Here is a 12,214-nt window from a genome sequence, read left to right on the forward strand (position 1 = left end):
TCACATTATATTATGTTGTTATAGAGCCTTGTGAGCTGTAAACATTGTTTTATTCTGAGTTAGATGAGAAATCACTGGTTTAACAAAATTCTTAATAGGCAAAAATCAGAAGCAGTCTAAATAGAGATTTGATTAGTATGTGGAATACATAAAGATCTCTGTTCTAATGGCGGGAACAAGTTCATAATTAATGTTACTTGAGAATGTTGGAAATGTGCACGTATTCATAACCTGTAAGATGGAAAAACTGCAGTTTCTCTGTGGATTTAATTAACTCCAAAATTTAAAAAATAACCATTACCATTTCAATTTATAAGAAGCAAGAAGGTATGTTAGTACCTGTTCAGCATGGATAGATGCTGCAGCCTTTCTAAGGCCTCCAAAAAATATCTCTCATCTAAGTAGATATTCACTCATCATGCTTGGCATTTTTTTTCTATTTTGTCCATCTCATAAACAGGAAGGACTAAAGTAATTCTACTATACAGCTATTAAAATGTAGCTAAAATTATCTTTAATAATATCAGATGTGAAGCTCATGTCTTTCGATAACAAGTTTTACTTTCTGAGTCTGTAATACAGGTAACCAGAGCTAGACAATTTTAAAAATATGCATTGTTTTCATTTTGTTTGAAATTTTGAACACTGCTACACAGAATGTACAGGAAGCTCACAAATTTGGAATCTTCTAATGATGTTTTCAGATCAATGCTTTTCATTGCTTCATTATTTTGTCTTTTGTAAACAATTATAACTAGGTATGCGAAGGGGAACCCATAAATGAAAGTGGAGAACAAAACAAAACTTCACATAATGGAGCAAGTTTAGGTAAAAAAATGAGAGCTATTTCCTGGACAATGAAGAAAAAAGCGGGCAAAAAGTACATCAAAGCCCTTTCTGAAGAAAAGGTAAGCGTCCTCTGTTAATCATTTGTATTTTTCTATTAATGTATTTCTTAAAATACGGAACAGGTTTTTCTAGATATAGAAGTACTTGGTAGCTTATGAAGGACTTCAATATACTTTTTTCCTTGATAATTTTGCCCAGAAGTTGGGTGGAAGACAGTATTATTGTTCACATTTTAATAGAGGAAACAAGAGGCTCAGAAAAATCCCGCATGTTGTATGTGAGGAACATAGATCATTTATGTTGGAACAAACAGTAATACTTCATTTCTTTTCGTTAGCAAATGATACTCTGTTTTATAGATAGGCTTCATTTTGTTGATCGTTTCATCAGTTGGTGAACATGTGGGTCGCTTTCACTTGGGGGCTATATTAAATATTGCTGCCATGAATGTCTTTGTTCAAGATTGTATGTGGAAAAATTCTTCATTTCTCTTGGTTACATGGTAACTCTGTCTGATACTTTGAGAAGCTGGCAAAGTATCTCCTAAAGAAATTACATCATTTTACAGTCCCACTACCAGTGTGCAAGAGTTCCAATTTCTCCACATGCTTGTCAACACTTGTTACTGTCTGTCTTTTTTATGTTAGTCTTTCATAATGGGTAGGAAGAGAACTATTGTACTTTGATGTGCATTTCCCTGGTGGCTTATGATGTTGAGAAACTTTTCATGTGTTATTGGCCATTTGCATATCTTCTTTTGAAAAATGTTTATTCAAATATTTTACCTGTTTTTTTAATTAGGTTGTCTTTTTATTGTTGACATTTATGATTTTTAAAACAATATATTATGATACAAATCCTTTATGAGATATGTGATTTGCAATATGATATACTTTCTCCCATTTGTGGATCGTATTTTCACTTTCCTGATGGTATCGTTTACAGCACATATGATTATAATTTTGAGTAGCCCGATTTATTTTTTCTATCATCAGTTGTGCTTTTAGTGTTATATCTAAGAAACCATTGCTTGATCTAAGGTTACAAAGATTTACTCCTGTGTTTTCCTCTAAGAGTTTTATACTTGTAGGTATTAAAATTTGGTGTATCGCCCATTAATTTTTCTACATGGTGTGTGGTAGGAGTCCAACTTCATTCATTTGAATGTGGATATTCAGTTATCCCAACGCTTTTTATTGAAAAGGCAATTATTTCCCCACTGTATTGCCTTGGCATCTTTGTTGAAAAATGAACTGATCATAAATATATGGATTTATTTATGGGCTCAGTTCTATTCTGTTGATCTATATGTCTTAGAGCTGGTCTGTTTTTAACCCACTTCAACAGGATTTCTCTCCCCAGTACTCCATTCAAACAATAGAATACTCACGGTCAGTATTAACCTCTGTGTTGCCAAATCAAATGGTCACCTTTCTTTCTTCTTACATACTTCTCAGCTGTGTCTGATGCAAGTGATGACTTCATTACATATGAAACATTCTCTTTTACGATTTCTTTGGGCATTCTTGTTTTCCTTCTTTCTCGTAGTTTCCTGTCTTGGCTATGCTTTCTTTCCTGTCCTTCTAAATATTGAGTCTTCCTGAGGCTTGTTCCCAGATGCTTTACTCAGTTTAGTCTTTCTAAGTGATCTCATTTTGTCTCATGACTTTGTTTTTCACAATTACATCTCTAGCTATGATCTCTTTGCTTATCTGTTATACAACCAGTTGCTTATTTGATATTATCACTTAGATGCATAATAGATATCTAGAACTTGATATCCCTAAAATGGAATTACTGACTCTCTATGCTGTACAAAGAGTTTGTTTCTTGTCCAGTCTTCCAAGTAAAAGCAAAACTGTACTAATGGTAGATGTTGGAAAGAAAGGAAGGGGAAGAGAGAGAAAGAAGGAGAAGGAAAGGAAAAAAGAAGAAAGCCTATCAGTTCAGTTCAGTTCAGTTCAGCCGCTCAGTCGTGTCCGACTCTTTGCGACCCCATGAATCGCAGCACGCCAGGCCTCCCTGTCCATCACCAACTCCCGGAGATCACCCAAAATTCATTCTTTCTCCCACTCTTCATAGCAATTAATCAGCATATCCTTCTAGTTTTAACCCCAAAGCATATCTAAAAACTCTTAATATCTCCATGTAAGTTATTTCTGCTTTAGATTAAGTAAACGACCTCTCTTGCCTAGATTACCTAATTGGTTTCCTTTCTTTCACTCTTTCCTCCATAAAAGCCACTCTCCACATGAAAGCCAGAAAGATATTTGAAAAGTCAAGTTCTGAAATTAAAATTTTACAGTACCAGTTAAAATTTTACAGTACCAGTTAAAATTTTACAGTACCAAAATGCATTCCCTTACTATGATGTGTTCATTACAGTCCTCTGAGAAGTAGACCCCAAGAAAGGAATAGACACACCAAAGACTTACTGGAGAAAATGCCTGTGAAGGATAAAGAAGAGAAAGAAAAAATGAGCTAGAAAATCCTTTAGAATAAAATGCAAGTCTGATAACTATAAAAGGAGACAAAGAAAGAAGAAGGATCATTCAAATCTCACACTTCAGCACTGTTTGAAGAAAGATTTGGCCAGATTGATAGGAAGTCCTCGAACCCAAGGTTTTCATTAAAGAAGCCCCACATCCCACCAGCATGGACTCAAATGGTAGCCCCACTATTTAAGTCATTGGTACATGGCTTCCTTGCGAACACAGTGGTGAATACAGAGGGCCAGTAGTTAGAGATGTCAGTAAAGAAGGGTCCCCACAGCAAGAGATTTGCATGGTCACTTCAAGTGGCTTCAGAAGTTCCTTCTGATCTGGCTCCAGTCTACTTCTCTGAGCTCATACCCTAATACTCTCCTTGCTCTCATTCAGCTCCAGCTATACTGGCCTTGTTGTTTTCCTCTGCATGTGTGCATGTCCAGTTGCTTCAGTCATGTCTGACTCCGCAACCCCGTGGACTGTAGCCTACCTGGCTCCATTGTCCATGGGATTTTCCAGGCAAGAATACTGGAATGGGTTGCCATTTCCTCCTCCAGCGGATCTTCCTGACCAGGAGATGAAACTGTCTGCCTGCACCTCCTGCTTTGCATGTGGATTCTTTACCTGCTAGCCCCCTGGAAAACCCTTTCCTCTGCATAACTCAAGTTAATTCTTTGTTTAGCTATTTTGTTCCTGCTATTTCTTTTGAGTGGGATACTATCTCCAAATCTTCATATAAGTCACATCGTCTTATCATTCAGATCAATAATGCTGACTCTGTTACCATTTGGAGGAGGTCTTTGGTGGTCCCTCTAAATCAGTCAACCTTCCTCCAAACCTAATCTGAATAGCTAAACCTTTCACTTCATCCCGTTTTATTTCCTTCATAGCACTTATTCTCTGAAATTGTCTTGTTCATTTTGTTTACACAAACCTCCCCAAAGAGTACACATGCACACACATGCATGCACACACGTGCGTGTGTGCACACACACACACACACACAGCCTAAGAATGTACCTAAAATGTACCTTATTAAAGGTAGGACCCTGAATTTTGTTTACCATGGTATCCTCAGTTCCCCCAAACAATGCCAGTTGCTTAGAAGATGTTCTACAGGCTTGTACTGAATGATTGAACAAATGAATAAAGGAATGGATAAAAGCAGAGAATCAAACTAAGCATATATCATATGTTTATTCTGAAGTTTTATCAATGTTTAGAAATGCTAAAAAATGAGGAATATTGAATTATATTTTAATGAGTATTAAGAAATTCATAGGTTTTGTTGAAACTATCTAAATATGGAAAACATTTGAGGTGTTTTCAAGCAGATGTAATTTCTTTTGAGATTGTCTGTCTTTCCTAATTTTATGCAAGATTTGCTTTTCACTTGACTAGGTGGCAAGCACCGTATGAGATTTGTAAAGCTTCTTAGATAAGCTTTGCTTTAGAATTGCAAAGTGTGCATGTTTTATTCATATCTAGTGATCTGGTAGGGTGCAAATAAGTGACATGAAGCAACTATGCAGAGTTTAAACTTGTAATATCAGATCTCAAAGGATTAGTAATGGTGGTAAACAGATGATAAGAAGAACAGGAAGAAACAAAAGCACTTTAACAGATAAAGCACAAATGTTAATAAACCTAACATTTCTGATTAAATAGTCTTGGTATGATATTCATTCTAATTACAAAAATAAACTGGATAATTTCAGTTAAATTCCAAAATGTGGACTGTTTCAGCTAAAGAATTTTTCCAAGAATACCAAAAAACGTTTTGCTAGAAATTGAGCTAAGGATTAATGACACTCATATTTGATGCTGATGTATTCCTAAGTATTTTGTTGCTAAAGTATTGTCTTGTTTGCTAAATCAATGCACACAGTGAAAGTCTCCAAGGAAATCAGTTCTTTGCACTTAACTTCTGATATGATTTTCTGAAGGATGAGGAAGATGGAGAGGATACCCTCCCATACCGGAACAGTGACCCCACGCTTGGAACCCACATTGAGAAGATCTCCCTCAAAACCAGTGACTCCTTGGACAGTCTCTACAGTGGGCAGAGCTCATCAAGTAAGGCTATAGAAAAGTGACAAGATGGGAGATCTGGGTTGAGTAACTAAAAACAACGAATTGATTTCTCTCAGGCTTGTGAAAAGAGCAACAAGCTTCCAGCTATTTGATTAGCATGTTGAATCTATGGAATTGCTATTATTTAAAATAATACATAGTATATTAGGATTATGGAATACTTTGAAAATTTTAGCACTGTGGTCAGCAGGGCTCTTGGGATAGGCCTTAAAAAGATCACATTGGGTGATTAAATCTGAATCCTACAATATAGTATGCTGGAGAGAACTAGCATTATTTTGAATCCAGATTTTTTAAAGTAATTGAAATATTCAGAAAACTAAAATCCTGTTCTCTGCCTTTTTTCCTTCCCTTTCTCCATACCCCACTTACTCCTTCGTTTCCTCTTCTCTTCCTTTCTTTCTCCCTTCTATCTTACTACCTCTCCCTTCTTCCCTGTCTTTCTTTCTTTTTCTTTCATTTTTTCCCCATATTTTATTTATTTCTTCCCTATCCTTCCCCTCTCACTATTTCCTTCCTTTCCTTTTTTTTGTCTGGAATATTCTGAAAAGAACAGGACATTTGCATCAATTCTAGGTATCCATCCAGCATTAGGGAGTAAAAAGTGAGGTGGTATATAAATACTAAATAGTAGGAATATCACCAATTAGGTAGGGCTTCCCAGGTGGTGCTAGTGGTAAAGAACCCACCTGCCAATGCAGGAGACATAAGAGACGCAGGTTTGATCTCTGGTTGGGAAGATCCCCCTGGAGGAGGAAATGGCAACCCATTCCAGTATTCTTGCCTGGAGAATCCCATGGACAGAGGGCCCTGGGGGGCTATCATTCATAGGGTTCCTAAGAGTCATACACAAACGAGAGACTGAGCACATATCAATTAGGTGACAAAAAAGAATCAGCATGCGTTCAATAAGAATTTTCTAAAAAAATATCATTTTAACAAAGAAGTCACTCAGGCTTCAGTCATATGTCCTGCTACAATATTTTAATGAAACTATTGATACTACAGGATGCCTTGTAAATTTTTTATATGTATACTGTTTCATGTCTTTTGAATCTTTTCAGGGCTTTTAAATGGTTTTTTGCAAAGTTTATTTTCCATTCCATTCTAAATCAGCTGCTTCTGTTATTTGAAGATGGATCACAAAGACCAGATGTTGAAAATATCCTGAATTTTATTCCTGCTTGCCTATTGGCTGTAGAATAGCTATTTTGTGAAGTAAAAGCTAATACAGAAACATTTGAAGGGTATATTTTGCATGTGTGAAATTCAGATATCATTAGTATTCATTTCTGCTGGAAGTTTTAAAATTCAAAATTGTGGGTGCCAAATGTGGGTAGAATTTTATTAACTTTAATATACCATGAAAAGCCAGGGCCTGAAGTAGTCATGGAAGAGAGAATAAGGGAAATGGGAGTCCACTTAGCCATTATCAAACACAGCTTAATATCTGTGACTAGATGCAACTCACTTTTTTTTTTACACCAGTCCATATAAAAAATGAGGGCTTCCCTGGTGGCTTGGACAGTAAAGAATCTGCCTGCAATGCAGAGACCTGGGTTTGATCCCTGGGTTGGAAAGATCCCCTGGAGGAGGGAATGGCAACCCACTCCAGTATTCTTGTCTGGAGAATTCCATGGGCAGAGGAGCCTGGCAGGCTATAGTGCATGGGGTTGCCAAGAGTCAGACACGACTGAGCAACTTTCATTATATAAAAAATGAAGCATCCCTAGGGATCTTTATCTTATTTCTACACTTATTTGAATGAATGGTAGAGATACTGGGCCTGCTCCCTCATGAAACAGAGCACCAAAGGACCGCACCAAAGGAAAAAGAGAGGTGACGACTGAGAGTGGTAGGAGACTCAGAGTAACCACCCCTGTGAACCATTCTTGCCCCTAGGCAGCAAATACGAAATCTATTTTTTTCCCCCCTTGAGGTTCCAGATCAGAAAGGAAGAGGACCAGAGAACAAGGTTTTGGAGCCGTTTTAATAGCCCAGTTTAGAACAGGTTTGAACCATTTAGGAGTATAGATACTATAACACACTTTCTCTTTCCCTGTCATTCACACTACAAGCAAAAACGCTACCTTTTATGCATAGAGCTGTTGTCTCAGAATGGCTTTTGGTACACAGGAGGAAGTCTGAAACACCATTTTTGCTACATCATAGTAAGTTGTAGGAAGATTTGTGGCTTATGCTTTGACCATTCCTGATCAATAGCACACAAAAATCAAACTGTTATTATAGGCTTCTGTCTTTGTTTACATGTACAAAATTCATTATCTGCCTTGTACAGGGCATTAGGGCTATATACTTCCTGCCTCTTTAGCAAGTAGCCAATGCTCAAAGCACTGTGCTACTGGATCAGATCACAGAGGCCGAAGTAAGAGAGTGCTTGAATTGGTGGTTGAGGAAAGAAGGATCAGGTTGACTGAATAAAGATCAGAAATGGCTCAGGACAGAAGTCACTGATGGAGAAGGACTGGGAGCAAAAATAAGCAGTCAGTCACTTAGAACCCCCGCAGGAGGCTGGCATCCAATTGTTCAGCATTGTTTCTGCTTAGTTATGTCCAGGTGACGGTTCAGAATGTTATGAACCTTCAATGAGAACTGTAAATGTCTGCTTTGCTTTCATCAGGTGGAATAACAAGTTGTTCAGATGGTACAAGTAACCGGGACAGCTTTCGACTCGATGATGACAGCCCCTACTCTGGACCATTCTGTGGCCGTGCCCGAGTACACACCGATTTCACACCAAGCCCCTATGACACTGATTCCCTCAAAATCAAGGTGTGTGCATTCTGTATGGTTTGTCTATGGCTGGGTGTATGATCTCTTTCAGGAAGTACAAGTATGGGGAACTAGGGATGAGTGTATCTTCCCAACAGGAGAAATGAGGACTGGTTTACTGTGGCAGGAATTCAAACAACACACAAGAGGTAAGGTAGGGCAATCCGTCTTTCGAGGCTATTCACAAAAGTTGTGTTTTGTAGATAATGCAGGATCATAGCCTTTTTTAATTAATTTATATTTTATTGAAGGATAATTGCTTCATAGGACACTCGATGACATGAATCAAAGCAAGATCCTCTATGACCCACCTCCTAGAATCATAGCCTTTTAAGGGAGAAGGAACTGTCTACATTTTTTCTGACTACCAAAAGCCTCACAAGTTATTAGAAGTGCCTAGTTGTACTTGATACTTGTTGGAGTAAAAATAATGAACCCAAGGAGACAGAAAGAAAATGGAAATATCAGGCAGAGTCGAGGAGAGTAAAGGCCTTAGGAGCCAGAATTGGTCAGGCAATTTCAATACTTGAGTCAGTACTTGCAAATGCCATGAGTAACTGGACAATTTTCTCTAAATGATATTTCCTTCTGAATTCCCTTTTCTTCACTGTTGCCTCCTCTATTCATTTTCTTTTGCTGTAAGGGCTTCAAACAACACAAATATATTATTATTTCACAGTTCTGTAGGTCTTACATGTGGGCTCAATTGGGTGGTCTTTTTAAGGTCTCACTGGGCTGAAATCAAGGTGTCAGCTGAAGCTGTGATCTTATCTGAGACTCAGGGTCCATTTTCATGCTCACCAGCTGTTGGCATAATTCAGTTCTTATTGCGTATAGCACTGAGTTTTCTGCTTTCCTAAGGTATATTAACTGGGAGCCATTCTCAGTCCCCTGAGGTTGCCAGCCATGATTTTCTTTAACATGGCAGTTCACTCCTTCAATAGCTATAGCAGAAAAGCTCACCCATGCTTCAAATCTGTTTTAAGAGGTCCTACCTGATTAAGTCAGAAGTACCCAGATAACTTCTTTTTAATTCCCAAATTAATAAATTTTGGGTATTAATTATGTATGCATAGCCCCTCCTGTCATATAACATAATCACAGGTTTGAAATTCATCATGTTCATACTTTTGTTTGTACTCAAGAGGAGGAGGTGTTACAATAGTACAAACAGAGGAAGATTTAGTGGTAAAATACTTTATAGATGTTAGATTATTCATTTTAGTGACACAAAGTCGCTATAGCTAAAGAGTAGAAATTATTAATTTTCTATAGTCAGTACTGTCAAATAGCTGTGAAAAGAAGGGAAGCGAAAGCAAAGGAGAAAAGGACAGACATACCCATTTGAATGCAGAGTTTTAAAGAATAGCAACGAGAGATAAGAAAGCCTTCCTCAGCGATCAGTGCAAAGAAATAGAGGAAAACAATAGAATGGGAAAGACTAGAAATCTCTTCAAGAAAATTAGAGATACCAAGGGAACATTTCATGAGAAGATGGGCTCAATAAAGGACAGAAATGGTAGGGACCTAACAGAAGCAGAGGCTATTAAGAAGAGGTGGCAAGAATACACAGAAGAACTGTACAAAAAAGATCTTCATGACCCAGATAATCACAATGGTGCGATCACTCACCTAGAACCAGACATCCTGGAATGTGAAGTCAAGTGGGCCTTAGAAAGTATCACTATGAACAAAGCTAGTGGAAGTGATGGAATTCCAGTTGAGCTATTTCAAATCCTGAAAGATGATGCTGTGAAAGTGCTGCACTCAATATGCCAGCAAATTTGGAAAACTCAGCAGTGGCCACAGGACTGGAAAAGGTCAGTTTTCATCCCAATCCCAAAGAAAGGCAATACCAAAGAATGCTCAAACTACCACACAGTTGCACTCATCTCACATGCTAGTAAAGTAATGCTCAAAATTCTCCAAGCCAGGCTTCAGTAATACGTGAACCATGAACTTCCAGATGTTCAAGGTGGTTTTAGAAAAGGCAGAGGAACCAGAGATCAAATTGCCAACATCCGCTGGATCATAGAAAAAGCAAGAGAGTTCCAGAAAAATATCTATTTCTGCTTTATTGACTATGCCAAAGCCTTTGACTGTGTGGATTACAATAAACTGTGGAAAATTCTGAAAGAGATGGGAATACCAGACCACCTAACCTGCCTCCTGAGAAACCTGTATGCAGGTCAGGAAGCAACAGTTAGAACTGGACATGGAACAACAGACTGGTTCCAAGTAGGAAAAGGAGTACGTCAAAGCTGTATGTCACCCTACATATTTAACTTATATGCAGAGTACATCATGACAAACCCTGGGCTGGAGGAAGCACAAGCTGGAATCAAGATTGCTGGGAGAGACATCAATAACCTCAGATATGCAGATGACACCACCTTTATGGCAGAAAGTGAAAAAGAACTAAAGAGCCTCTTGATGAAAGGGAAAGAGGAGAGTGAAAAAGTTGGCTTAAAGCTCAACATTCAGAAAATGCAGATCATGGCATCTGGTCCCATCACTTCATGGGAAATAGATGGGGAAAAAGTGAAAACAGTGTCAGACTTAATTTTGGGGGGCTCCAAAATCACTGCAGATGGTGATTGCAGCCATGAAATTAAAAGACGCTTACTCCTTGGAAGAAAAGTTATGACCAACCTAGATAGCATATTAAAAAAGCAGAGACATTACTTTGCCAACAAAGGTCCATCTAGTCAAGGCTATGGTTTTTCCAGTGGTCATGTACGGATGTAAGATTTGGTTTATAAAGAAAGCTGAGTACCGAAGAATTGATGCTTTTGAACTGTGGTGTTGGAGAAGGCCTTGAGAGTCCCTTGGACTGCAAGGAGATCCAACCAGTCCATCCTAAATGAATTCAGTCCTGGGTGTTCATTGGAAGGACTGATGTTGAAGCTGAAACTCCCATACTTTGGCTACCTGGTGCAAAGAGCTGACTCATTTGAAAAGACCCTGATGGTGGGAAAGATTGAGGGCAGGAGGAGAAGGGGATGACAGAGGATGAGATGGTTGGATGGCATCACTGACTCAATGGACATGGGTTTGGGTGGACTCCAGGAGTTGGTGATGGACAGGGAGGCCTGGCGTGTCGTGGTTCATGTGGTCACAAAGATTCGGACACAAGTGAGCGACTGAACTCAACTGATACTGTCAATACCAAACCAATGTTAACCATAAATATTATAAACTATGAAGTGTTAATATTATTATTGTACATTCAAGGCACTCAGCTCTTCTCTTTATCCCTTTTAAGATATCAAATCAGAATAACCTCAGCTGGAGAATGAGGAAAACATTTCTTTCCACAGTTAGCTCCTTACTTGTTTCTATGAAATGATTTGAAGTCTAAGTCCAAGTCTTGGGGAAAGGAGGATTATAGCCAAGTAACCATTGTGGAGGGAGGGCAGTAGAAGGGAATACATTGAAAACATTTTGATTCAGGATAGATTTCATATTTCCCTATAATGCCATGCAGCGTACTACCCCTAGCGCTGCTTAAGGGGACGTTTGTGGAGCTCTTGCAGGACACAGTAAAAATCCCACAGACACCACAGGGTAATGGATACTACTGTCCCCAGCCAGGGTCTTATCCGAAATGACGTTGGATTTTTGCCTGTAGCCTGTGGGCTTACCTGTAATGTATTTTTACAAGTTTAAAGGATAATAAGAAGGGTGCAGCATAAGACTATAATACTTTGAGATAACCCCCTAGAGCTTCTGGGGATTTTCTAGGTGTGCTTACCTGATGTCTAGCCTAGGATTTGATTCCCTATAGTTAATGGCAGGAAAAACTAGATGAGCAACTCATAGGATCAGAATGTCAAATTGTCAATAAATTGGAAAGACCTGATCTTTTAATCACATTGGTTTCTACTTTTACAAATACAATTTGTATATTAGATGGAAGAATGCACACTCAAGAGCAGCAGAAAAAAATATTTTTAGTAGCAGATTTAATGCTTTGTTTGATGGTAGACCTC

At 38.3% G+C, this 12,214-nt stretch overlaps 1 protein-coding gene across 1 annotated transcript in view; it reads left to right on the forward strand.

Moving 5' to 3' along the window:
- Nucleotides 1–12,214, forward strand: part of SAMSN1 (SAM domain, SH3 domain and nuclear localization signals 1) — a 58,141-nt gene that overhangs the window by 29,802 nt on the left and 16,125 nt on the right. The window contains 3 exon segments of the mRNA NM_001035404.1: nt 759–908; nt 5,282–5,411; nt 8,071–8,222. Of these exon segments, the coding sequence (NP_001030481.1) occupies nt 759–908; nt 5,282–5,411; nt 8,071–8,222 (432 nt within the window).

Source organism: Bos taurus, chromosome 1, assembly GCF_002263795.3.
Source record: "Bos taurus isolate L1 Dominette 01449 registration number 42190680 breed Hereford chromosome 1, ARS-UCD2.0, whole genome shotgun sequence".
Lineage (NCBI taxonomy): Eukaryota > Metazoa > Chordata > Mammalia > Artiodactyla > Bovidae > Bos > Bos taurus.